Below are 27,960 nucleotides of genomic sequence, written 5' to 3'. Positions count from 1 at the left end.
TTGTTATCGATGACCAATAAGATTGAAATACTCTAAGTTAGCAGGTTTTTAAGTCATTAGTCATTCCTTAGATGTGTTTCGGTAACATGCAACACGTGGAAATGGTAATGCCATAGCAAATATAAAGCACCTTACTTTTTTTATTTTGCCTGAAAAGGTGAAAGCAAAAATTTCTGAAACTAAAAAACTTATGTTACATTGGGTCAATATTTTTTTATTAAGTACATAAGGAATGTACAGGGTAGGGAGGATAAATGAATGAATACATAGAATAATGGATAAATAAGTAAACAAGTGAATTCTTATAAACATTTGTTGTTGTTGTTTTCTTAAATTAGACACGGAGAGGCGCGTAGCTGGGGGGGACCCTTCCCCCACGTGATATCCACAAATTCTACTCTTTGGCTAACTAGCCCGGCTGTATAAAAGCTCTCGTTTGTGTAAAGGCATTGTGAGTATATTATGCGGCATGCCGCTTTTTAGGTAGCGTGTGTTTTGTCGATTTCCCTAGAGCGTTTTTATGAATCAGTTAGGCAACAGATTGATTTTCTTGCGGTTCGAGTTCGACCGATTCTCACCTGTGCTGCGCTTGTGTTTGACCGATACTCACTTGTGTTTCGAATGTTTTAACCGATTCTCGCGCGCTTGTGTTTGACCGAAAATCACTTGTTTTGTTTCGCTTGTGTTTCGCCGATTTTTACTTGTGTTGCGCTCGTGTTGACCGATTCTCTCTTGTGATGTGCTTGTGTTTGACCGATTCTCACTTGTATTGTGCTTGTGTTTGACCGATTCTCTCTTGTGTTGTGCTTGTGTTTGACCGATTCTCTTGTGTTGTGCCTTTTTACCGTTTTCCAATTATTGCGCTTTTTACTTGTGTATGATTGGTTCTCGCTTGCACTTGCTTCCTTGTGAGAACTTTCTTCAGAGCCTGTTCTCAAAACTGTGCTTTATAAAAAAATTTTTAATAGGATACAAAAAAGCTGTAAATGATTGTATTCATGTTACATACACAATTAGAATAGAGCTAGTTTTTTTTTAAACACTATCGCACACACTACCGTAATACATGGTTTAAACTAGAGAACGCGATGATTTTTGTAGTCAAGTTGTATACTTGTTTCCGCTTGTCCACGGGCAGAAGCTCGCACGAACAGTCAGATAAAGAAGACTAAAAAAACAGAAAGGCAGGCGCCTGAAGCCGTATAGACGGACGGACAGATAGATAAACAGACCGATTGTTGGACGGACACACGGATGCCTATTTCCAGTTGACGAAAGCAGTGGTTGCAGCAGCAATGGTGGCGATCAGAAGGGTGGAGAGTGATATCTTTCCCGCTGTGTTACAAAAGTTCTTCTGGCAGCATTTGACCTCACATGGGCCTCGCCTTCGGCATTCCTCGCGCGCACCTGCACACTGCCACCCGCTGTAGCAGCCCCGAACCATGGTGTGATTGCCGTGATAGTTAACCTATAATACCAGACAAATATCCACTTTTCACACATTGAAAACGTACATTCTTTATTGTGCGTGTTACGGGGGCGGGGTTAAAGTCTACAACTTCATACCTAAAACAAAATCCCTTATCCTGTCATTGCTTACCCTGAATCACAAAAACAGCTGTTCCAACTTCCCATTTCACCAACGAGACTGCACATCACCGTGCGTTAAATAAAAGGAAAAACCTCTTTTTTTTATTCGGGGCAGATATTGAATCAAATAAACCAGTTCCTCCCTCATCCTGATTACAGGGGCTTGAAATGTGGTAATTTTACAGTAAACAAACTCTGCTAGCCTTGCTTTTGCGGGAAACCCATTATCTTGAAAAAAAGGCCAAATACCCTGGAACTTCCTTATTCGTAGAAAAAAATGCCCAATACCCTGGAACTTCCTTATTCGTAGAAAAAAAGGCCCATTTAACAAAACCTTACGAAAACGACCCACTTAACAAGAACCTTACGAAAACGACCCATTTCTTCACCTCGATGCAGGAGTCAACGTAGATATCTTTAAATTCGTCGCAGTTCCTGTATTTTTCATTTCGGCGACATTCCTCTCTATCCATGGCAGGCCAACAAAGTCTGCATCTGATCGCCATTGCTGAAAGCACAAGAAAAGAAATATGAAAACATTCAATACTCAGTAAGTACTTAGTTCCTTTGGTCTTTTTTTTATTTTGCAGGCGGGGGGAGGTTGCGGGAAATTAACATCAGGTTGAAATGTCATGTTGGCGTCTCTTTGAAAAAGTTGATTTGTTGACGTTTCCAGCGCTCTTCGTCGGAGGTGGATAGGGTCAGATATGTTTGTTTTAGTATAAAATGGGTCCTGGTAATGCAGTATTCTTTATGCCCGTAATTGGGCACGACCCAGTAGGAACACTACAGTGGCAGATCCAAGGCAAGACAAACCATAAGAGAAGAGTCCCTCTCCATCTTTATCATGCTGCCCCCCTCCAAGACAAACCAAAAGAGAAGAGTCCCTTGCCATCTTTATCATACTTTCCCCCTCCAAGACAAACCAAAAGAGAAAAGTCCCTCTCCATCTTTATCATACTGCCCCCCTCCAAGACAAACCAAAAGAGAAGAGTCCCTTGCCATCTTTATCATGCTGCCCCCCTCCAAGACAAACCAAAAGAGAAGAGTCCCTTGCCATCTTTATCATGCTCCCCCCCCCCTCCAAGACAAACCAAAAGAGAAGAGTCCCTTGCCATCTTTATCATGCTGCCCCCCTCCAAGACAAACCATAAGAGAAGAGTCCCTTGCCATCTTTATTATGCTCCCCCCCCCTCCAAGACAAACCAAAAGAGAAGAGTCCCTTACCATCTTTATCATGCTGCCCCCCTCCAAGACAAACCATAAGAGAAGAGTCCCTTGCCATCTTTATCATGCTCCCCCCCTCCAAGACAAACCATAAAAGAAGAGTCCCTTCCCATCTTTATCTTGCTGCCCCCCCCCTCCAAGACAAACCATAATCCCTTTCCATCTTTATCATACTGTCCCCCCTCCAAGACAAACCAAAAGAGAAAAAGTCCCTCTCCATCTTTATCATGCTCCCCCCCCCTCCAAGACAAACCATAAGAGAAGAGTCCCTTGCCATCTTTATCATGCTCCCCCCCCCCCTCCAAGACAAACCATAAAAGAAGAGTCCCTTGCCATCTTTATCTTGCTGCCCCCCCCCCCCCCTCCAAGACAAACCATAATCCCTTTCCATCTTTATCATACTGTCCCCCCTCCAAGACAAACCATAAGAGAAGAGTCTGTTCCTGTCTGTTGGTTATATTTTCAATATAGTCCAATAAATACAAAAGCTCAAGTAGTCCAGTGAACCAGAAGAATAAATACAATACACCAAAAACTGATATTCGATTCTACCAAATTTTCGTCTTTAATAAGACTTCTCCAGTCTTTTTCAGACTTCTTTAGACTTCTTCAGTCTTATTAAAACGAGAACGATAATTTAGAGTCGAATACCAGTTTTTGGTGTATTTTAATACAGTCCATATAAAATTATGCGCGCCAAATTCTGTTACGAGAGCCTGTCTCTAGCGGTGGATGACATACCGATGCAACGACGCATAGCGCACTCTACAAGCGGTCTTTATCAAAAGCATGTCAAGAAAACCTTTATGTATTAATAACACCGAAAAGGCTACAACGTTTAACTGCTCGAATATGGAAAGCATGATTACTTATCTTGGGTACAACGCCTTTACCTGCCGTCGTTGTTGGTTTATTCAAACGCGTTATTCAAAATACCTTAATGCAAAACTTCTCAGGAATAAGTTGTAACTTTCATACTAGTAGATATCTGCAGATATCAAAATATATCAAAAATAGTCTTGATGGGGATTCAAACTTATTATGTGTGATTCTGTTTTGTTTAAAAAAATAAATACACATAATAGTTTTTTTTGAGAATATATTGTTCTATGGTATGTTGTTTTATTCAAAGCGTACTATTCTCTCGTCAAAGAGTCCCATTTAGAAACCCAAGTAATCCAGCGGAATAAAGATCATCAGTTTGCTCATTAAATGAAGGCAAACGAACCCGTGCTTCTCTGATAAACACCCGAAGTTTTGCAAGCTTGACTAAAATAACTAAGCTCTAAAACTCACTCAAAATTCATTGGTTAAAAAACCTGCGCACTATCATCACAGTTATCGGTTAACCAGGACAGTCTCCCAAGCCTCTCATAAGCTGCTCATAACCGAATATTCTATATATAATAACTAAAAAAACAATAACATTATTATAAGAGTGGTAATGATGCAATAGTTGATAAACTTACTGACCTGTTGCCGCGAGAGATATCAAACACACTACGGCAAGTGTTAACTTTGTCATGTTTCTCTAGTTATACCACCACAAGATAAATCCCTCCACCAGCGTTCGTTTTCAACAAAGTTTTTGCCGTTTTGATGTTGCGTGATCTCGATGGCGTTGGTATACATGTATGCATATTAATGTATTGGGGCCGTGCCAAAATGACGATATGGGACCGACTTTGGACCAATCAAGACTCGAGATTTAGCCATAGACAAAAACAATATTTAACATATACGAAAACGCTTCTTTTCTGAGCCTGCAGTAGTCAAATTCGACGTTGTTAGCGGCTGGATGACGTGATGTAAGTATGAAACAAGCCGTCAATGAACAACTCCTTTATTATGGTTTACAACTGAAACTGCACCGGTTTATTTGCGAGATATAAATAACCACTAAAGATTAAAGTCTGATACTTTATTAACGATATTTGATTGTCAGTATATCAATCACTTGGTTAAGTTAGCTGGTGGAAATGGATTCTTTTAGTGACGCGGTATTGTGCGAAACCGTGAAATGGCTGCGTAATTGGCCTTCTTTAATTATACAAGGATCCCTATATAGTACGCTGCCATGACAACCACGGTTCCCATGACAACATGGACTGCAAATGGCTTTGCTGAGGCTTCGCCATCGTTACAGTTGTTGGATTGACAACAGTGCCTGACGGTACAAGGCCCGTATCTTTGACACCACTCCCTCGCGCCATTGCATTTCCACGAGGGGTAGCAAGTGCGAGCGAGCGTCCGGTTGCCATGATACTCAACCTGTTGAAGCCCAAAAAGTTCACGTCACTCAAGACTTTGCATAATCAAGACCCTCCTTGCATGTGACACCCGAGGCTTTAAGCTTCACTCATAAGCTTTTCCCATAATTCTAGAAAAGTTAGAAATTGGCCCAAAAAACAAAATTCTGTTACTTTAGCTGAATGTTATAAAACATAAGGAAAAGTAATCCTACCTATCTATCTACATTCGAAATCAGCACGATTTGGAAGGATTGGACAAAATGTTTTAGGATGAATCAATGAAACATATCGCCTATTATTCCGCATATAGACACAGCATGCAACTATACCCCGTTTCGAGGGCTTTATCCCGAGTACTGGAGCGTTTTGTCAAAATCTATTTGTATTTCCTAATAATAAGAAAGTTTTAGGTGGTCAAATCCTCATCAGTAAACTCCCCCCCCCCCCCCCAGAAAAATTAGGTACACATATTCGGATTTAGCCCCCCCCCCCCCCCCCCCCCCCCCCCGCCTCCTGGGTACGGGCCTGTGACTAATTACTTTTTGCCGTGTAACATGCTTCTCGACCCTTTTTGTTTTGTTTGAATTCTTTTTTTTTTTTAGACAAGAAGAAAAACACAATAAAACTAGATGGCAATTAGAACTCTGGCCTTGATAGCTAATGGGAGTCTCTGGCCTGGATAGCTGATGGGAGTCTCTGGCCTGGATAGCTAATGGGAGTCTCTGGTCTTGATAGCTAATAGGAGTCTCTGGCCTTGATAGCTAATAGAAGTCTCTGGCCTTGATAGCTAATAGGAGTCTCTGGCCTTGATAGCTAATAGGAGTCTCTGGTCTTGATAGCTAATGGGAGTCTTTGGCCTTGATAGCTAATAAGAGTCTCTGTCCTTGATAGGTAATGGGAGTCTCTGGTCTTGATAGCTAATGGGAGTCTCTGGCCTTGATAGCTAATGGGAGCCTCTGGTCGTGATAGCTAATAGGAGTCTCTGGTCTTGATAGCTAATGGGAGCCTCTGGTCGTGATAGCTAATAGGAGTCTCTGGCCTTAATAGCTAATAGAAGTCTCTGGCCTTGATAGCTAATGGGAGTCTCTGGCCTTAATAGCTAATGGGAGTCTCTGGCCTTGATAGCTAATGGGAGTCTCTGTCCTTGATAGCTAATAGGAGTCTCTGGTCTTGATAGCTAATGGGAGTCTTTGGCCTTGATAGCTAATAGGAGTCTCTGTCCTTGATAGGTAATGGGAGTCTCTGGTCTTGATAGCTAATGGGAGTCTCTGGCCTTGATAGCTAATGGGAGTCTCTGGTCTTGATAGCTAATGGGAGTCTCTGGCCTTGATAGCTAATGGGAGTCTCTGTCCTTGATAGCTAATGGGAGTCTCTGGCCTTGATAGCTAATGGGAGTCTCTGGCCTTGATAGCTAATGGGAGTCTCTGGCCTTGATAGCTAATGGGAGTCTCTGGTCGTGATAGCTAATGGGAGCCTCTGGCCGTGATAGCTAATGGGAGTCTCTGGCCTTGATAGCTAATGGGAGTCTCTGGTCTTGATAGCTAATGGGAGTCTCTGGCCTTGATAGCTAATGGGAGTCTCTGGTCTTGATAGCTAATGGGAGTCTCTGGCCTTGATAGCTAATAGGAGTCTCTGGCCTTGATAGCTAATGGGAGTCACTGGCCTTGATAGCTAATAGAAGTATCTGGCCTTGATAGCTAATAGGAGTCTCTGTCCTTGATAGGTAATGGGAGTCTCTGGTCTTGATAGCTAATGGGAATCTCTGTCCTTGATAGCTAATGGGAGTCTCTGGTCTTGATAGCTAATAGAAGTCTCTGGCCTTGATAGCTAATAGGAGTCTCTGGGCTTGATAGCTAATAGGAGTCTCTGTCCTTGATAGCTAATGGGAGTCTCTGGTCTTGATAGCTAATGGGAGCCTCTGGTCGTGATAGCTAATAGGAGTCTCTGGTCTTGATAGCTAATGGGAGCCTCTGGTCGTGATAGCTAATAGGAGTCTCTGGCCTTGATAGCTAATAGAAGTCTCTGGCCTTGATAGCTAATGGGAGTCTCTGGCCTTGATAGCTAATAGAAGTCTCTGGCCTTGATAGCTAATAGGAGTCTCTGTCCTTGATAGGTAATGGGAGTCTCTGGTCTTGATAGCTAATGGGAGCCTCTGGTCGTAATAGCTAATAGGAGTCTCTGGTCTTGATAGCTAATGGGAGCCTCTGGTCGTGATAGCTAATAGGAGTCTCTGGTCTTGATAGCTAATAGAAGTCTCTGGCCTTGATAGCTAATGGGAGTCTCTGGCCTTGATAGCTAATAGGAGTCTCTGGCCTTGATAGCTAATAGGAGTCTCTGGCCTTGATAGCTAATAGGAGTCTCTGGCCTTGATAGCTATGGGAGTCTCTGGCCTTGATAGCTAATAGGAGTCTCTGGGCTTGATAGCTAATAGGAGTCTCTGTCCTTGATAGCTAATGGGAGTCTCTGGTCTTGATAGCTAATGGGAGCCTCTGGTCGTGATAGCTAATAGGAGTCTCTGGTCTTGATAGCTAATGGGAGCCTCTGGTCGTGATAGCTAATAGGAGTCTCTGGCCTTAATAGCTAATAGAAGTCTCTGGCCTTGATAGCTAATGGGAGTCTCTGGCCTTAATAGCTAATAGGACTCTCTGGCCTTGATAGCTAATAGGAGTCTCTGTCCTTGATAGGTAATGGGAGTCTCTGGTCTTGATAGCTTATGGGAGTCTCTGGTCTTGATAGCTAGTGGGAGTCTCTGGTCTTGATAGCTAATAGAAGTCTCTGGCCTTGTTAGCTAATGGGAGTCTCTGGTCTTGATAGCTAATAGAAGTCTCTGGCCTTGATAGCTAATGGGAGTCTCTGGCCTTGATAGCTAATGGGAGCCTCTGGCCTTGATAGCTAATGGGAGTCTCTGGCCTTGATAGCTAATGGGAGTCTCTGGCCTTGATAGCTAATGGGAGTCTCTGGTCTTGATAGCTAATGGGAGTCTCTGTCCTTGATAGCTAATAGGAGTCTCTGGCCTTGATAGCTAATAGGAGTCTCTGGCCTTGATAGCTATGGGAGTCTCTGGCCTTGATAGCTAATAGGAGTCTCTGGGCTTGATAGCTAATAGGAGTCTCTGTCCTTGATAATAATATAATAATAATAATAATAATAATAATAATAATAATAATAATAATAATAATAATAATAATAATAATAATAATAATAATAATAATAATAATAATAATAATAATAATAATAATAATAATAATCTTTATTGCCTTAGATAAATCAACATGTCTAAGTTTACAAAATGTAGGAGAAACCGATTATAAGTAAATGCGCTACATCAATTATATGTCACTATATTTAAAGACAAGCCTATTGACAAAAGTATTTTTGAATCGCTCTGAGTGAACCCTAGGATAAATCACATTTCTTTTTCTGAGGTTGTATTTTTGGTCTTTCTTCTTAGGCAGGATTTTGCTCAGAGGATATTCAGGTTGATAGCTAATGGGAGTCTCTGGCCTTGATAGCTATGGGAGTCTCTGGCCTTGATAGCTAATAGGAGTCTCTGGGCTTGATAGCTAATAGGAGTCTCTGTCCTTGATAGCTAATGGGAGTCTCTGGTCTTGATAGCTAATGGGAGCCTCTGGTCGTGATAGCTAATAGGAGTCTCTGGTCTTGATAGCTAATGGGAGCCTCTGGTCGTGATAGCTAATAGGAGTCTCTGGCCTTAATAGCTAATAGAAGTCTCTGGCCTTGATAGCTAATGGGAGTCTCTGGCCTTAATAGCTAATAGGACTCTCTGGCCTTGATAGCTAATAGGAGTCTCTGTCCTTGATAGGTAATGGGAGTCTCTGGTCTTGATAGCTTATGGGAGTCTCTGGTCTTGATAGCTAATGGGAGTCTCTGGTCTTGATAGCTAATGGGAGTCTCTGGCCTTGATAGCTAATGGGAGTCTCTGGTCTTGATAGCTAATAGAAGTGTCTGGCCTTGATAGCTAATGGGAGTCTCTGGCCTTGATAGCTAATGGGAGTCTCTGTCCTTGATAGCTAATAGGAATCTCTGGCCTTGATAGCTAATAGGAGTCTCTGGCCTTGATAGCTAATAGTAGTCTCTGGCCTTGATAGCTATGTGAGTCTCTGGCCTTGATAGCTAATGGGAGTCTCTGGTCTTGATAGCTAATGGGAGTCTCTGTCCTTGATAGCTAATAGGAGTCTCTGGCCTTGATAGCTAATAGGAGTCTCTGGCCTTGATAGCTATGGGAGTCTCTGGCCTTGATAGCTAATAGGAGTCTCTGGGCTTGATAGCTAATAGGAGTCTCTGTCCTTGATAATAATATAATAATAAAATAATAATAATAATAATAATAATAATAATAATAATAATAATAATAATAATAATAATAATAATAATAATCTTTATTGCCTTAGATAAATCAACATGTCTAAGTTTACAAAATGTAGGAGAAACCGATTATAAGTAAATGCGCTACATCAATTATATGTCACTATATTTAAAGACAAGCCTATTGACAAAAGTATTTTTGAATCGCTCTGAGTGAACCCTAGGATAAATCACATTTCTTTTTCTGAGGTTGTATTTTTGGTCTTTCTTCTTAGGCAGGATTTTGCTCAGAGGATATTCAGGTTGATAGCTAATGGGAGTCTCTGGCCTTGATAGCTATGGGAGTCTCTGGCCTTGATAGCTAATAGGAGTCTCTGGGCTTGATAGCTAATAGGAGTCTCTGTCCTTGATAGCTAATGGGAGTCTCTGGTCTTGATAGCTAATGGGAGCCTCTGGTCGTGATAGCTAATAGGAGTCTCTGGTCTTGATAGCTAATGGGAGCCTCTGGTCGTGATAGCTAATAGGAGTCTCTGGCCTTAATAGCTAATAGAAGTCTCTGGCCTTGATAGCTAATGGGAGTCTCTGGCCTTAATAGCTAATAGGACTCTCTGGCCTTGATAGCTAATAGGAGTCTCTGTCCTTGATAGGTAATGGGAGTCTCTGGTCTTGATAGCTTATGGGAGTCTCTGGTCTTGATAGCTAATGGGAGTCTCTGGTCTTGATAGCTAATAGAAGTCTCTGGCCTTGATAGCTAATGGGAGTCTCTGGCCTTGATAGCTAATGGGAGCCTCTGGCCTTGATAGCTAATGGGAGTCTCTGGCCTTGATAGCTAATGGGAGTCTCTGGCCTTGATAGCTAATGGGAGTCTCTGGTCTTGATAGCTAATGGGAGTCTCTGTCCTTGATAGCTAATAGGAGTCTCTGGCCTTGATAGCTAATAGGAGTCTCTGGCCTTGATAGCTATGGGAGTCTCTGGCCTTGATAGCTAATAGGAGTCTCTGGGCTTGATAGCTAATAGGAGTCTCTGTCCTTGATAATAATATAATAATAAAATAATAATAATAATAATAATAATAATAATAATAATAATAATAATAATAATAATAATAATAATAATCTTTATTGCCTTAGATAAATCAACATGTCTAAGTTTACAAAATGTAGGAGAAACCGATTATAAGTAAATGCGCTACATCAATTATATGTCACTATATTTAAAGACAAGCCTATTGACAAAAGTATTTTTGAATCGCTCTGAGTGAACCCTAGGATAAATCACATTTCTTTTTCTGAGGTTGTATTTTTGGTCTTTCTTCTTAGGCAGGATTTTGCTCAGAGGATATTCAGGTTGATAGCTAATGGGAGTCTCTGGCCTTGATAGCTATGGGAGTCTCTGGCCTTGATAGCTAATGGGAGTCTCTGGCCTTAATAGCTAATAGGACTCTCTGGCCTTGATAGCTAATAGGAGTCTCTGTCCTTGATAGGTAATGGGAGTCTCTGGTCTTGATAGCTTATGGGAGTCTCTGGTCTTGATAGCTAATGGGAGTCTCTGGTCTTGATAGCTAATAGAAGTCTCTGGCCTTGATAGCTAATGGGAGTCTCTGGCCTTGATAGCTAATGGGAGCCTCTGGCCTTGATAGCTAATGGGAGTCTCTGGCCTTGATAGCTAATGGGAGTCTCTGGCCTTGATAGCTAATGGGAGTCTCTGGTCTTGATAGCTAATGGGAGTCTCTGGCCTTGATAGCTAATAGGAGTCTCTGGCCTTGATAGCTATGGGAGTCTCTGGCCTTGATAGCTAATAGGAGTCTCTGGGCTTGATAGCTAATAGGAGTCTCTGTCCTTGATAATAATATAATAATAAAATAATAATAATAATAATAATAATAATAATAATAATAATAATAATAATAATAATAATAATAATAATAATAATAATAATAATCTTTATTGCCTTAGATAAATCAACATGTCTAAGTTTACAAAATGTAGGAGAAACCGATTATAAGTAAATGCGCTACATCAATTATATGTCACTATATTTAAAGACAAGCCTATTGACAAAAGTATTTTTGAATCGCTCTGAGTGAACCCTAGGATAAATCACATTTCTTTTTCTGAGGTTGTATTTTTGGTCTTTCTTCTTAGGCAGGATTTTGCTCAGAGGATATTCAGGTTGATAGCTAATGGGAGTCTCTGGTCTTGATAGCTAATGGGAGCCTCTGGTCGTGATAGCTAATAGGAGTCTCTGGTCTTGATAGCTAATGGGAGCCTCTGGTCGTGATAGCTAATAGGAGTCTCTGGCCTTGATAGCTAATAGGAGTCTCTGGCCCTGATAGCTAATGGGAGTCTCTGGCCTTGATAGCTAATGGGAGTCTCTGGCCTTGATAGCTAATAGGAGTCTCTGGCCTTGATAGCTAATAGGAGTCTCTGGCCTTGATAGCTAATAGGAGTCTCTGTCCTTGATAGCTAATGGGAGTCTCTGGTCTTGATAGCTAATGGGAGCCTCTGGTCGTGATAGCTAATGGGAGTCTCTGGCCTTGATAGCTAATGGGAGTCTCTGGCCTTGATAGCTAATAGGAGTCTCTGGCCTTGATAGCTTATGGGAGTCTCTGGCCTTGATAGCTACTAGGAGTCTCTGGCCTTGATAGCTAATAGGAGTCTCTGGCCTTGATAGCTAATAGGAGTCTCTGGCCTTGATAGCTATGGGAGTCTCTGGCCTTGATAGCTAATAGGAGTCTCTGGGCTTGATAGCTAATAGGAGTCTCTGTCCTTGATAGCTAATGGGAGTCTCTGGTCTTGATAGCTAATGGGAGCCTCTGGTCGTGATAGCTAATAGGAGTCTCTGGTCTTGATAGCTAATGGGAGCCTCTGGTCGTGATAGCTAATAGGAGTCTCCGGCCTTGATAGCTAATAGAAGTCTCTGGCCTTGATAGCTAATGGGAGTCTCTGGCCTTGATAGCTAATAGGAGTCTCTGGCCTTGATAGCTAATGGGAGTCTCTGGCCTTGATAGCTAATGGGAGTCTCTGGTCTTGATAGCTAATGGGAGTCTCTGTCCTTGATAGCTAATAGGAGTCTCTGGCCTTGATAGCTAATAGGAGTCTCTGGCCTTGATAGCTATGGGAGTCTCTGGCCTTGATAGCTAATAGGAGTCTCTGGGCTTGATAGCTAATAGGAGTCTCTGTCCTTGATAATAATATAATAATAAAATAATAATAATAATAATAATAATAATAATAATAATAATAATAATAATCTTTATTGCCTTAGATAAATCAACATGTTAAAGTTTACAAAATGTAGGAGAAACCGATTATAAGTAAATGCGCTACATCAATTATATGTCACTATATTTAAAGACAAGCCTATTGACAAAAGTATTTTTGAATCGCTCTGAGTGAACCCTAGGATAAATCACATTTCTTTTTCTGAGGTTGTATTTTTGGTCTTTCTTCTTAGGCAGGATTTTGCTCAGAGGATATTCAGGTTGATAGCTAATGGGAGTCTCTGGTCTTGATAGCTAATGGGAGCCTCTGGTCGTGATAGCTAATAGGAGTCTCTGGTCTTGATAGCTAATGGGAGCCTCTGGTCGTGATAGCTAATAGGAGTCTCTGGCCTTGATAGCTAATAGGAGTCTCTGGCCCTGATAGCTAATGGGAGTCTCTGGCCTTGATAGCTAATGGGAGTCTCTGGCCTTGATAGCTAATAGGAGTCTCTGGCCTTGATAGCTAATAGGAGTCTCTGGCCTTGATAGCTAATAGGAGTCTCTGTCCTTGATAGCTAATGGGAGTCTCTGGTCTTGATAGCTAATGGGAGCCTCTGGTCGTGATAGCTAATGGGAGTCTCTGGCCTTGATAGCTAATGGGAGTCTCTGGCCTTGATAGCTAATAGGAGTCTCTGGCCTTGATAGCTTATGGGAGTCTCTGGCCTTGATAGCTACTAGGAGTCTCTGGCCTTGATAGCTAATAGGAGTCTCTGGCCTTGATAGCTAATAGGAGTCTCTGGCCTTGATAGCTATGGGAGTCTCTGGCCTTGATAGCTAATAGGAGTCTCTGGGCTTGATAGCTAATAGGAGTCTCTGTCCTTGATAGCTAATGGGAGTCTCTGGTCTTGATAGCTAATGGGAGCCTCTGGTCGTGATAGCTAATAGGAGTCTCTGGTCTTGATAGCTAATGGGAGCCTCTGGTCGTGATAGCTAATAGGAGTCTCCGGCCTTGATAGCTAATAGAAGTCTCTGGCCTTGATAGCTAATGGGAGTCTCTGGCCTTGATAGCTAATAGGAGTCTCTGGCCTTGATAGCTAATAGGAGTCTCTGTCCTTGATAGGTAATTGGAGTCTCTGGTCTTGATAGCTAATGGGAGTCTCTGGTCTTGATAGCTAATGGGAGTCTCTGGTCTTGATAGCTAATGGGAGTCGCTGGCCTTGATAGCTAATGGGAGTCTCTGGTCTTGATAGCTAATAGAAGTCTCTGGCCTTGATAGCTAATAGGAGTCTCTGGCCTTGATAGCTAATAGGAGTCTCTGGCCTTGATAGCTATGGGAGTCTCTGGCCTTGATAGCTAATAGGAGTCTCTGGGCTTGATAGCTAATAGGAGTCTCTGTCCTTGATAGCTAATGGGAGTCTCTGGTCTTGATAGCTAATGGGAGCTTCTGGTCGTGATAGCTAATAGGAGTCTCTGGTCTTGATAGCTAATGGGAGCCTCTGGTCGTGATAGCTAATAGGAGTCTCTGGCCTTAATAGCTAATAGAAGTCTCTGGCCTTGATAGCTAATGGGAGTCTCTGGCCTTAATAGCTAATAGGACTCTCTGGCCTTGATAGCTAATAGGAGTCTCTGTCCTTGATAGGTAATAAGAGTCTCTGGTCTTGATAGCTAATGGGAGTCTCTGGTCTTGATAGCTAATGGGAGTCTCTGGTCTTGATAGCTAATGGGAGTCTCTGGCCTTGATAGCTAATGGGAGTCTCTGGTCTTGATAGCTAATAGAAGTCTCTGGCCTTGATAGCTAATGGGAGTCTCTGGCCTTGATAGCTAATGGGAGCCTCTGGCCTTGATAGCTAATGGGAGTCTCTGGCCTTGATAGCTAATGGGAGTCTCTGGCCTTGATAGCTAATGGGAGTCTCTGGTCTTGATAGCTAATGGGAGTCTCTGTCCTTGATAGCTAATAGGAGTCTCTGGCCTTGATAGCTAATAGGAGTCTCTGGCCTTGATAGCTATGGGAGTCTCTGGCCTTGATAGCTATGGGAGTCTCTGGCCTTGATAGCTAATAGGAGTCTCTGGCCTTGATAGCTAATGGGAGTCTCTGGCCTTGATAGCTAATGGGAGTCTCTGGCCTTGATAGCTAATGGGAGTCTCTGGTCTTGATAGCTAATGGGAGCCTCTGGTCGTGATAGCTAATGGGAGTCTCTAGCCTTGATAGCTAATAGGAGTCTCTGGCCTTGATAGCTAATGGGAGTCTCTGGTCTTGATAGCTAATGGGAGTCTCTGTCCTTGATAGCTAATAGGAGTCTCTGGCCTTGATAGCTAATAGGAGTCTCTGGCCTTGATAGCTATGGGAGTCTCTGGCCTTGATAGCTAATAGGAGTCTCTGGGCTTGATAGCTAATAGGAGTCTCTGTCCTTGATAGCTAATGGGAGTCTCTGGTCTTGATAGCTAATGGGAGCCTCTGGTCGTGATAGCTAATAGGAGTCTCTGGTCTTGATAGCTAATGGGAGCCTCTGGTCGTGATAGCTAATAGGAGTCTCTGGCCTTGATAGCTAATAGAAGTCTCTGGCCTTGATAGCTAATGGGAGTCTCTGGCCTTGATAGCTAATAGGAGTCTCTTGCCTTGATAGCTAATAGGAGTCTCTGTCCTTGATAGGTAATGGGAGTCTCTGGTCTTGATAGCTAATGGGAATCTCTGTCCTTGATAGCTAATGGGAGTCTCTGGTCTTGATAGCTAATAGAAGTCTTTGGCCTTGATAGCTAATAGGAGTCTCTGGGCTTGATAGCTGATAGGAGTCTCTGTCCTTGATAGCTAATGGGAGTCTCTGGTCTTGATAGCTAATGGGAGCCTCTGGTCGTGATAGCTAATAGGAGTCTCTGGTCTTGATAGCTAATGGGAGCCTCTGGTCGTGATAGCTAATAGGAGTCTCTGGCCTTGATAGCTAATAGAAGTCTCTGGCCTTGATAGCTAATGGGAGTCTCTGGCCTTGATAGCTGTAATAAGTTGACTTGAAGGCTTTTTATTCACCTATTTTATTAACACAATACAAAACATGGCGAACTACACGAGGAACTCCTCCGGGTGCGCATGTGCGAAAGATATGCTAATTAACCGGAACTAAAACTACAACATCCCCTTCTCTAAGCTGAAAAGCTGAAAAATTACATGAGTACAAATGTGACTGGTAGTGTCCAATTAGGGGTGCAAAAAAAAACAAAGAACTTTGCAGTACTAATAATAACATAGTTCAATATCTAATGTTTGTGTAGCAAATGCTACAAGTTCAGTCTGTCTGGGGGCTTCACTGTCCGTGTTGATCTGCGTAATGGTGGACCACTTTGGGTAGGTGTGGACTTCGCAGGGGTACCAGGTGTAGACGTCCTTGGCTCTGTTGGGGGTTGGTTGCCGTTAGGTGCTGGTTCTGCTACAGGCTCGTAGTCATCAGTAGCTGAGGTATTATTCAAGCTTAGTTTTTCACCTGTGGGACGAATGTGTCTGCGGTTTCTGGTGAGAGTACTGCCATTGGTCATGTCCACAATGTGCGAGCGTGGGGTTGGCGCAGCGGCTCGAACTATTCCTGGCTCCCATTTGGAGTTGAGGGGGTTGAAGACTCTGACAGCGTCCTGAGGGTAGACAGGCTGTAGACACTTGGAAGTCCTGTCGTAATATGATTTCTGTCGGTCTTGTCTGGCTTGCAGCTTGACATTGGCATCATAGTCAGGTTTGTTCAGTAGTGCATGCCTGGAAGTAGCTGGCAGGTTAGACTGATATATTCTGGAATTTAGCAACTCTGCTGGTGATGGCAGGGTGTGACCCAAAGGGGTTGTTCTCAGGCACAGCATGGCTAGATGTGGGTCTTGCCCTGATTCCTTGCACTTTTGAAGGAGATCCTTGACAGTTTGCACATTTCTCTCTATGAAGCCATTAGCCTCCTTGTAGTATGGGCTTGTAGTTGTATGAATAAATCCATAGGTGCTGCTGAAAATCTTGAACAGAGCAGACGTAAACTGGGTGTCATGTCCTGTGACAAGTTTGTCTGGTATGCCATGTTCCTCAAATATTCCTTTGAGGTGAGCGATGACAGTAGATGATTGGATGTTAGTTAGCTTGCGCACAATTGGGAACTTACTGTAGTAATCAGAGAGTAGTAAGTATGGTGAACCGTTCCAGGAGAACAAGTCAGATGCTAGGGTGTGCCAGGGCCTTGGTGGAACATCATGAGGCATTAGCGGCTCTTTAGTGTTCATGGACTGATTATGCTGACAGGGAGCACAACTCTTGACCATGTTGTCGATGTCGGCATTGATGTTCGCCCAAAAGACTGATCCCTTGGCTCTGAGCTTGCATTTTTCCGCACCCTGGTGTGCATAGTGTAGCTGCTGTAGAACATCTGGTTGCAGGGTCTTTGGAATTACAATTCGGGTACCCTTCAGGACCAATCCATCGGCGACAGTAAGTTCGTCACGATAGTTCCAGTATGGGTGTAGTAACTCAGGGCATTCAGCTCTTTTGTTTGGCCAACCTTGGGCGATGACGGCACGAAGTGAGTGAAGTGTTGTGTCCTTCCTCGTCTCCTCTTGGATCTGCGTTATCCTAGTAGGGCTAGCATTGAGGTGCAAGTGTAGCTCATGTATAGAGACATCAAGTCCAGCGATAGTGTCACCGGGACTTGGGTTAAGTCGTGAGAGGGCGTCGGCCAGGGGTATGTCCTTCCCTGGGACATATCGAATGTCGATGTCGTATTTCTGTATCCGCAGCATCATCCTGGCAATGCGGGGTGGCGCGCTGGCCAGATGCTTTTTGAATATTGCCTCCAGTGGCTTGTGGTCCGTGTGGATCTGGACGTGGCGTCCATAAGCGTAGTAGTGGAATTTCTCGAGACCATGGACGACTGCAAGCATTTCCCTTTCTATGTTGGAGTACCTCCTCTCGGTTTCAGTGAGTAGCTTACTTCTGTACTCCACAGGGCCTTTATCTTGGATGAGTGTCGCGCCGAGGCTACGTTGAGATGCATCCACCTGGATTACGACAGGCTTGGTGCTGTCGAAATACTGCAGCGAGGCTGGCGATGTGATGAGTTTCTTGATGTCATCTACAGCTTTCTGGTGTTCTGGGCACCACTGGAATTGACTACTTTTCCTTGTCAAGTCCCAGAGGACCGCTGCTGTTGAAGCGAGGTTGGGTATGAAACGGCTAAGGTATTGCGTCATACCTAGGAAGACTTGGAGATCTGTGAGGCTCGTTGAAGGATCCATGTTGTTGATGGCTTCAACCTTAGCAGGGTCAAGTTTCAGACCATATGCACTTAGGGTGTGTCCGAAGAAGACAAGTTCCTTGCTGGCAATTTTGCATTTGTCAGCATTGAATTTCAGACCAGTTTCACGGGCACGCTCCATTACTGCTTTCAGGTTATTGTCATGCTCCTTACGGTTGCGTCCGTAAACAACTATGTCGTCTGTGATGCCTGTCACCCCAGGTAAGTCACCAAAGGTTTCATCGACCTTCTTTTGGAAGATGTCCTGAGCACAAATCAGACCAAAGGGTAGTCGTAGGAATCTGAATCTTCCATGGGGAGAGTTGAATGTTGTATAGAGTGAGCTTTCCTGGTCAAGCTTTATGTTCCAATAACCGCTGCGGGCGTCAACTATGGAGAAGTACTCGGATCCACTTAGCTTTGATAAGACTTCATCAAGAGTGGGTGTACGATGATGTGGACGTTTGATGGCGCAGTTGAGGTCCTTTGGATCAAGGCAGAGTCGTATGGAGCCATTCCGCTTTGTGGAACAGACTAGCGAGTTGACCCAGTCAGTGGGTTCATCAACCTTGGTGATGATTCCTTGCTGTACGAGGGATTCCAACTCCTTGCGCAGAGGCTCCTGAAGTGCTTCAGGGACTCGTCGTGGCGGGTGAACCACAGCGGGTACTGTAGGGTCAAGTGTGATATGGAACTCTCCGCTGAAGCATCCGATGCCTTCGAAGCAGTCAGCATACTGTCTTAGTAGAGCTGCCTTTGCCTCAGGGTCATCCTTGGGTACTTGAGCTGGTCGTATTTCGGCTGGCTCAGCCTGGTCTTTGCTTAGACTGTGGTTAAGGGTTACAAGCTTCATTGCAGTACATGTGGGTAGTCCTAGGATTGTAGGTCCTGTCGTGTTTACAACATGAAATTCATGAGGGCTGGACTGACCGTTATGTAGTAAAGTGAGGTTGCAGGTACCGTAGTGTTGTACTTCATGGCCTCCATATGCTGTTATCCTTGTATCTGATGGGGCTAAGCTGAGGGGCTTGCCGTCTATGTCGCAGAGTGACTCTGGATAGATGTGCTTGTAGTTGCTTAATGGGATCACATTTCCTTCAGCACCAGTGTCAATCTTGCATAATAGTGGTAGTGTCCCGTTACTCGAGTTAACCTGTATGTTGACGAGCGCTTGAGTGATCTGTCGAGACATACTATCAATGGTCAGAGAGTGAAAATATAACTGTGGGGAATCTAGGGGCTCAGGTGCAGTGCTAGCATTCTCATTGCTGAGGGTGTTTATCTGTTGCTTTGATTTGTTCCGGTTTCCCCGCCTGCCTCTTCCCCTCGGGGTGGGACCTTGGGGTTTGGTGGAACGGCAAACCTTGGCCCAGTGGTTTGGTTTCCCACAGTTGCTGCATTTTGTTCCGTTTGCGGGGCACAGGGATTTTTGTGTCACATCATGGCTAGTGCCACAGTTCCCACAAGTTTGTACTTGTTTATTTTCACGTGAGTGTGTCTTGGGATGTGAAGAAGGGCTTTTGTGGGTTGTTGCGTGTACAGGTATAGTGTTTGTGCCTCTAATATCTTGTAACTGAGCCGAAGTGGCTTCCTCAGTCCTGGCTATGTCTATTGCCTTAGCGAGCGTTAGGGTTTTGTCTAACTCGAGGAGTTTAGCCTGGACACGTGGGCGGCGAGACCCGAAAATTAGAGCGTCAATAATGTGTTCGTCTACATTATCATACCTGCATTCGCTGGCTAGCAATCTTACTTTCTTTATAAATGAATCCACTGGTTCATCGTCCTTTTGCTTCAGAGTGCGTAGTTTAAATCGTGCTAAGCGAAAATTGCTCTTGGGGGCGACGTATTCTTCAAACTTCTCCCAGTAAGTTGACAGCTTTTTCTTCTCGTCTGAGGTTAGCGACCACGTAGAAACTAATTCAATTCCTTCTTCTCCCGTCCATATCAACAGATAACTGACCTTTTCCTCCTCCGATTTGGACTTAAGCGGGCCAGAAAAGTACAATTCGACGGTTGCCTTGAACTTTTTTAGCGCTTGTTGAAGATCGGTTGCATTCCAGTCCATACGAGGGCTAGTGAGTCCAGTGAGTTCGGCCATTTTCCTTGCGTAAACTTGCTAGATTTCTCGTAAAATACCGACCTGGTATGTTTGAGAGTGATTTTCCTTCAGTTTGCTTCTGACACCATGTAATAAGTTGACTTGAAGGCTTTTTATTCACCTATTTTATTAACACAATACAAAACATGGCGGACTACACGAGGAACTCATCCGGGTGCGCATGTGCGAAAGATATGCTAATTAACCGGAACTAAAACTACAACAATAGCTAATAGAAGTCTCTGGCCTTGATAGCTAATAGGAGTCTCTGTCCTTGATAGGTAATGGGAGTCTCTGGTCTTGATAGCTAATGGGAGCCTCTGGTCGTAATAGCTAATAGGAGTCTCTGGTCTTGATAGCTAATGGGAGCCTCTGGTCGTGATAGCTAATAGGAGTCTCTGGTCTTGATAGCTAATAGAAGTCTCTGGCCTTGATAGCTAATGGGAGTCTCTGTCCTTGATAGCTAATAGGAGTCTCTGGCCTTGATAGCTAATAGGAGTCTCTGGCCTTGATAGCTAATAGGAGTCTCTGGCCTTGATAGCTATGGGAGTCTCTGGCCTTGATAGCTAATAGGAGTCTCTGGGCTTGATAGCTAATAGGAGTCTCTGTCCTTGATAGCTAATGGGAGTCTCTGGTCTTGATAGCTAATGGGAGCCTCTGGTCGTGATAGCTAATAGGAGTCTCTGGTCTTGATAGCTAATGGGAGCCTCTGGTCGTGATAGCTAATAGGAGTCTCTGGCCTTAATAGCTAATAGAAGTCTCTGGCCTTGATAGCTAATGGGAGTCTCTGGCCTTAATAGCTAATAGGACTCTCTGGCCTTGATAGCTAATAGGAGTCTCTGTCCTTGATAGGTAATGGGAGTCTCTGGTCTTGATAGCTTATGGGAGTCTCTGGTCTTGATAGCTAATGGGAGTCTCTGGTCTTGATAGCTAATAGAAGTTTCTGGCCTTGTTAGCTAATGGGAGTCTCTGGTCTTGATAGCTAATAGAAGTCTCTGGCCTTGATAGCTAATGGGAGTCTCTGGCCTTGATAGCTAATGGGAGCCTCTGGCCTTGATAGCTAATGGGAGTCTCTGGCCTTGATAGCTAATGGGAGTCTCTGGCCTTGATAGTTAATAGGAGTCTCTGTCCTTGATAGGTAATGGGAGTCTCTGGTCTTGATAGCTAATGGGAGCCTCTGGTCGTAATAGCTAATAGGAGTCTCTGGTCTTGATAGCTAATGGGAGCCTCTGGTCGTGATAGCTAATAGGAGTCTCTGGTCTTGATAGCTAATAGAAGTCTCTTGCCTTGATAGCTAATGGGAGTCTCTGGCCTTGATAGCTAATAGGAGTCTCTGGCCTTGATAGCTAATAGGAGTCTCTGGCCTTGATAGCTAATAGGAGTCTCTGGCCTTGATAGCTATGGGAGTCTCTGGCCTTGATAGCTAATAGGAGTCTCTGGGCTTGATAGCTAATAGGAGTCTCTGTCCTTGATAGCTAATGGGAGTCTCTGGTCTTGATAGCTAATGGGAGCCTCTGGTCGTGATAGCTAATAGGAGTCTCTGGTCTTGATAGCTAATGGGAGCCTCTGGTCGTGATAGCTAATAGGAGTCTCTGGCCTTAATAGCTAATAGAAGTCTCTGGCCTTGATAGCTAATGGGAGTCTCTGGCCTTAATAGCTAATAGGACTCTCTGGCCTTGATAGCTAATAGGAGTCTCTGTCCTTGATAGGTAATGGGAGTCTCTGGTCTTGATAGCTAATGGGAGTCTCTGGTCTTGATAGCTAATGGGAGTCTCTGGTCTTGATAGCTAATGGGAGTCTCTGGCCTTGATAGCTAATGGGAGTCTCTGGTCTTGATAGCTAATAGAAGTCTCTGGCCTTGATAGCTAATGGGAGTCTCTGGCCTTGATAGCTAATAGGAGTCTCTGGCCTTGATAGCTAATGGGAGTCTCTGGCCTTGATAGCTAATGGGAGTCTCTGGCCTTGATAGCTAATGGGAGTCTCTGGTCTTGATAGCTAATAGGAGCCTCTGGTCGTGATAGCTAATGGGAGTCTCTAGCCTTGATAGCTAATAGGAGTCTCTGGCCTTGATAGCTAATAGGAGTCTCTGGCCTTGATAGCTAATCGGAGTCTCTGGCCTTGATAGCTAATGGGAGTCTCTGGCCTTGATAGCTAATAGGAGTCTCTGGCCTTGATAGCTAATAGGAGTCTCTGGCCTTGATAGCTAATAGGAGTCTCTGTCCTTGATAGCTAATGGGAGTCTCTGGTCTTGATAGCTAATGGTAGCCTCTGGTCGTGATAGCTAATGGGAGTCTCTGGCCTTGATAGCTAATGGGAGTCTCTGGCCTTGATAGCTAATAGGAGTCTCTGGCCTTGATAGCTTATGGGAGTCTCTGGCCTTGATAGCTACTAGGAGTCTCTGGCCTTGATAGCTAATAGGAGTCTCTGGCCTTGATAGCTAAAAGGAGTCTCTGGCCTTGATAGCTATGGGAGTCTCTGGCCTTGATAGCTAATAGGAGTCTCTGGGCTTGATAGCTAATAGGAGTCTCTGTCCTTGATAGCTAATGGGAGTCTCTGGTCTTGATAGCTAATGGGAGCCTCTGGTCGTGATAGCTAATAGGAGTCTCTGGTCTTGATAGCTAATGGGAGCCTCTAGTCGTGATAGCTAATAGGAGTCTCCGGCCTTGATAGCTAATAGAAGTCTCTGGCCTTGATAGCTAATGGGAGTCTCTGGCCTTGATAGCTAATAGGAGTCTCTGTCCTTGATAGGTAATTGGAGTCTCTGGTCTTGATAGCTAATGGGAGTCTCTGGTCTTGATAGCTAATGGGAGTCTCTGGTCTTGATAGCTAATGGGAGTCGCTGGCCTTGATAGCTAATGGAAGTCTCTGGTCTTGATAGCTAATAGAAGTCTCTGGCCTTGATAGCTAATGGGAGTCTCTGGTCTTGATAGCTAATGGGAGTCTCTGGTCTTGATAGCTAATGGGAGCCTCTGGTCGTGATAGCTAATGGGAGTCTCTAGCCTTGATAGCTAATAGGAGTCTCTGGCCTTGATAGCTAATGGGAGTCCCTGGTCTTGATAGCTAATGGGAGTCTCTGTCCTTGATAGCTAATAGGAGTCTCTGGCCTTGATAGCTAATAGGAGTCTCTGGGCTTGATAGCTAATAGGAGTCTCTGTCCTTGATAGCTAATGGGAGTCTCTGGTCTTGATAGCTAATGGGAGCCTCTGGTCGTGATAGCTAATAGGAGTCTCTGGCCTTGATAGTTAATGGGAGCCTCTGGTCGTGATAGCTAATAGAAGTCTCTGGCCTTGATAGCTAATAGAAGTCTCTGGCCTTGATAGCTAATGGGAGTCTCTGGCCTTGATAGCTAATAGGAGTCTCTGGCCTTGATAACTAATAGGAGTCTCTGTCCTTGATAGGTAATGGGAGTCTCTGGTCTTGATAGCTAATGGGAATCTCTGTCCTTGATAGCTAATGGGAGTCTCTGGTCTTGATAGCTAATAGAAGTCTCTGGCCTTGATAGCTAATAGGAGTCTCTGGGCTTGATAGCTAATAGGAGTCTCTGTCCTTGATAGCTAATGGGAGCCTCTGGTCGTGATAGCTAATAGGAGTCTCTGGCCTTGATAGCTAATAGAAGTCTCTGGCCTTGATAGCTAATGGGAGTCTCTGGCCTTGATAGCTAATAGGAGTCTCTGGCCTTGATAGCTAATGGGAGTCTCTGGGCTTGATAGCTAATGGGAGTCTCTGGTCTTGATAGCTAATGGGAGTCTCTGGCCTTGATAGCTAATGGGAGTCTCTGGTCTTGATAGCTAATAGAAGTCTCTGGCCTTGATAGCTTATGGGAGTCTCTGGCCTTGATAGCTAATAGGAGTCTCTGGCCTTGATAGCTAATGGGAGTCTCTGGCCTTGATAGCTAATGGGAGTCTCTGGCCTTGATAGCTAATGGGAGTCTCTGGTCTTGATAGCTAATGGGAGCCTCTGGTCGTGATAGCTAATGGGAGTCTCTAGCCTTGATAGCTAATAGGAGTCTCTGGCCTTGATAGCTAATGCGAGTCTCTGGTCTTGATAGCTAATGGGAGTCTCTGTCCTTGATAGCTAATAGGAATCTCTGGCCTTGATAGCTAATAGGAGTCTCTGGCCTTGATAGCTAATAGTAGTCTCTGGCCTTGATAGCTATGTGAGTCTCTGGCCTTGATAGCTAATAGGAGTCTCTGGGCTTGATAGCTAATAGGAGTCTCTGTCCTTGATAGCTAATGGGAGTCTCTGGTCTTGATAGCTAATGGGAGCCTCTGGTCGTGATAGCTAATAGGAGTCTCTGGTCGTGATAGCTAATAGGAGTCTCTGGCCTTGATAGCTAATAGAAGTCTCTGGCCTTGATAGCTAATGGGAGTCTCTGGCCTTGATAGCTAATAGGAGTCTCTGGCCTCGATAGCTAATAGGAGTCTCTGTCCTTGATAGGTAATGGGAGTCTCTGGTCTTGATAGCTAATGGGAGCCTCTGGTCGTGATAGCTAATAGGAGTCTCTGGTCTTGATAGCTAATGGGAGCCTCTGGTCGTGATAGCTAATAGGAGTCTCTGGTCTTGATAGCTAATAGAAGTCTCTGGCCTTGATAGCTAATAGAAGTCTCTGGCCTTGATAGCTAATGGGAGTCTCTGGCCTTGATAGCTAATAGGAGTCTCTGGCCGTGATAGCTAATGGGAGTCTCTGGCCTTGATGGCTAATGGGAGTCTCTGGCCTTGATAGCTAATAGGAGTCTCTGGCCTTGATAGCTAATGGGAGTCTCTGGCCTTGATAGCTAATGGGAGTCTCTGGCCTTGATAGCTAATGGGAGTCTCTGGCCTTGATAGCTAATGGGAGTCTCTGGCCTTGATAGCTAATGGGAGTCTCTGGCATTGATAGCTAATGGAAGTCTCTGGCCTTGATAGCTAATGGGAGCCTCTGGCCTTGATAGCTAATGGGAGTCTCTGGCCTTGATAGCTAATGGGAGTCTCTGGCCTTGATAGCTAATGGAAGTCTCTGGCCTTGATAGCTAATGGGAGTCTCTGGCCGTGATTTACACTTAAGTGATTAACACTGGGAGTCTCTGGCCTTGATAGCTAATGGGAGTCTCTGGCCTTGATAGCTAATGGGAGTCTCTGGCCTTGATAGCTAATGGGAGCCTCTGGCCTTGATAGCTAATGGGAGTCTCTGGCCGTGATTTACACTTAAGTGATTAACACTTAAGTGAAAAGTGTTCTCACGCGCTAAATTACGCGGGAACTTGCAATACATTTTTCTATAAAATCGAAATTTTGCGGGATTCTTTACTGAATTACGCGCTAAATTACACGGAATATCAACTGTTACGCCCAAACTACATTTTGTACCGAAGGAAAGCACCAAATAACTTGAAAAGGTGGTGTTTTTTTTTGCGTGAAAATATCTTAGGCAAGTTTTCATTGGCTCCTAGCTACCAGCCTATAAAAAAAGGTATTTCATTATTAGTCCTAGGCCTTCGCGGTTTAGCAAAGAACGCCTAGTCATTTTATTTGTTTTCGAAATTCAGTTCGAAACATCGCACTCTTACGAAAAATATATCTCTTTTTTTACGAGAAATAGAGGTAAGAACCCATCAGCTGTGCAATTAAATGTTTTGTCTTTCAAAATTTAGCCAAATTATGCGGGATTACGGGGAAATTTGTGGATTACGCGGAAAAAGCCAAATTACGCGCTTCCGCACAAGCGCGTAATTCCAGAAGCCCTGGCTAATGGGAGTCTCTGGCCTTGATAGCTAATAGGAGACTCTGGCCTTGATAGCTAATGGGAGTCTCTGGCCTTGATAGCTTATAAGAGTCTCTGGTCGTGATAGCTTATGGGAGTCTCTGGCCTTGATAGCTAATGGGAGTCTCTGAGTGGCCTTGATAGCTAATGGGAGGAAGAGACAGAGATTCTATCTTACAAAGGGGCTGTTTTTGTTTAGGTTTTAATTTTCTACAAACGTGTTCATGTGTTTTTTGTCATGGGGGAAAGGAGGGGAGGAGTGATGTGATGTATGGAAGGGGTGGTGTGGGGTGGGAAGGGAGGGGAGGGGAAAGTGGTGTGATTGGGGGGGAGTGGTGTGATGTGGTGTGTGTAGGGGGGTGGGGGTAGTGTGTGTGGGGGAATGGGGGTGATGTGATGGGGGGGTGTAATGTTGGGAGGGGAAGTGGGGCGTGCAAGAAAGTGTTGAGGTACCTCTATGCAGCTATCGTATTGTAATCCCCCCCAGGGATCACAGTCTATCTCCTCCTCGCTTGCCTTGCAACTGTCCTCGTCCGTTGGTGGCCAACACAGCTTGCACGATATCGATAACGCTGTAAAATGTCAAGAGATATTACAAGTGGGAAACAAAAAACAATATTTTCTTCGTGATTTGAATTATTTTTCTTGCAGTGGAGCAGGGGGCATCGGCGCGCGCGACATTCCTAGTTTCGAAAACAAACGCCGAAACTGGCGAAAAAAACGTAATAAAATAGTAAATACTGTAAAACAAAAAAGGCGAGCATGATATTTAACCAAGGGCACCTACTTAGCGACCTGAAGTGCTGATTTAAGCAAAAAAAGAGTTTTTAATGCATATTTCACTGTTAAAAAGCGAGAGAAAAGTCGATATTTTGATCACAAAATTCTTTCACAATATTCGCATTTGTAACCAGGCTTTATGGCAATACTCAATTGCGCAAGCGTAGATAATTCTACTACCGGTTTGCGTTTCCAACTCTATAATCTTTGAGAAGAGTGGACGGATCGCGATTTTTTAGGCAAAGATTATTCACCTAATTTGCGTCCACAAAACTACGTATCGGTTTTCCGATATTTTAAAAAATAAAGAAATTATTCAAAAAAGAGTGGAAAAATAAAAATTTAAAATGTACGAAAATTTTATTATTTGGCAGAATCCTAAAACGCATACGTAACTTTGTAGGTACATTATCAAATAATATTATATAACTACATTGCAGATACTTCAACAGCAAAGTCCATAGAATTTTTGTTGTTGTGACGTCATGCGATGGCGTCACCGCCTGATGACGTCATCAAAATTTAGACATTGATAAACAATAACGCCATACCTAAATTAATTTTATTTCGAAAATATTTGGCGGATTTATAGCGTTCAAAGTTTCCTTAGCAACGGCCCTCAGAGAAGTGTCCCAACACCCTTAAGATTCCAGGGCCGTAGCAGGGGTGGGGCACAGGGGGTGCGTGATCCCCTCAATATTTCCGTATGTTTCTGTATCATCCCCCTCCCCCCAATATTTTAGTTTAGCCAGCCCCGATAGTCTCTCAAGCTGCTCATAACCGAATATTCTATATATAATAACTAAAAAACAATAACTTATTATAAGAGTGGTAATGATGCAATAGTTGATAAACTTACTGACCTGTTGCCGCGAGAGATATCAAACACACTACGGCAAGTGTTAACTTTGTCATGTTCCTCTAGTTATACCACCACAAAATAAATCCCTCCGCCAGCGTTCTCTTTCAGCAAAGTTTTTGCCGTTTTACTGTTGCGCGATCTCGATGGCTTTGTGATATATGTATGCATATTAAGTAATTTGGGCTGTGTCATAATGACGATTTAGGGCTGGTTTTTTGACCAATCATAACGCAAGATCTAGCCTTAGACACTTGGTCAAAATATTGCACGAGTAGATAATGCATAAAGCAACATTTATTTTTAAAATCGCTTTTTAAAAGTTTTAAAATGCTAGAAAAGTGCAATTCGTAAAGCATAATACGTATTTAACTTGTTTCTGTTTAAGTTAACCTCAAATTGCTAAATGTAGACCAGAATGTGATTGGTTGTTTGCAATCATGTGACATGCTTGGATATCTGATTCGCCAGCGAACCATAAAATATCACTGCAAGCAAACCAATAAAATCCTTCACTATAAAGACAATGATGAAGTAAAATTAAACTACTTAGAGGCCAATACAGGCGAGTACAACAATTAAACTATTCAGGGACGGATATGCATCCTTCATTTTTGAATATTAAAAAAGTCATGTC

At 43.7% G+C, this 27,960-nt stretch overlaps 1 protein-coding gene across 2 annotated transcripts; it reads right to left on the bottom strand.

Moving 5' to 3' along the window:
* Positions 1–198: 198 nt before the first annotated feature.
* On the bottom strand, positions 199–27,426 carry LOC5505284. 2 transcript variants are annotated; one of them, XM_048725401.1, is made up of 3 exons: positions 27,328–27,426; positions 1,980–2,098; positions 199–1,468 (listed from the first exon to the last, which is right to left on the bottom strand). In XM_048725401.1, the coding sequence occupies exons 1-3, from the start codon at positions 27,377–27,379 to the stop codon at positions 1,259–1,261; spliced, it is 381 nt and encodes a 126-aa protein (XP_048581358.1). In that variant the 5' UTR covers positions 27,380–27,426; the 3' UTR covers positions 199–1,258. The 2 variants fall into 2 exon arrangements, with proteins under 2 accessions (XP_048581358.1, XP_032229606.2); XM_032373715.2 differs by lacking the exon at positions 27,328–27,426 and adding an exon at positions 4,291–4,448.
* Positions 27,427–27,960: the final 534 nt, after the last annotated feature.

This window comes from Nematostella vectensis, chromosome 3, assembly GCF_932526225.1.
Source record: "Nematostella vectensis chromosome 3, jaNemVect1.1, whole genome shotgun sequence".
Classification (NCBI taxonomy): Eukaryota; Metazoa; Cnidaria; class Anthozoa; order Actiniaria; family Edwardsiidae; genus Nematostella; species Nematostella vectensis.
Note: the sequence above shows the minus strand (reverse complement) of the source record. Positions and strands in the feature narration are given on the sequence as shown.

Excerpts from the sequence above, each read along its gene's own strand:
- LOC5505284 (XM_048725401.1), bottom strand. The coding sequence starts at position 27,379 with ATGACAAAGTTAACACTTGCCGTAGTGTGTTTGATATCTCTCGCGGCA. Across the intron at positions 2,099-27,327 it reads GATATCTCTCGCGGCAACAG|CAATGGCGATCAGATGCAGA; the intron begins GTCAGTAAGTTT and ends TTGTGCTTTCAG. Across the intron at positions 1,469-1,979 it reads ACGTTGACTCCTGCATCGAG|GTTAACTATCACGGCAATCA; the intron begins GTGAAGAAATGG and ends CTGGTATTATAG.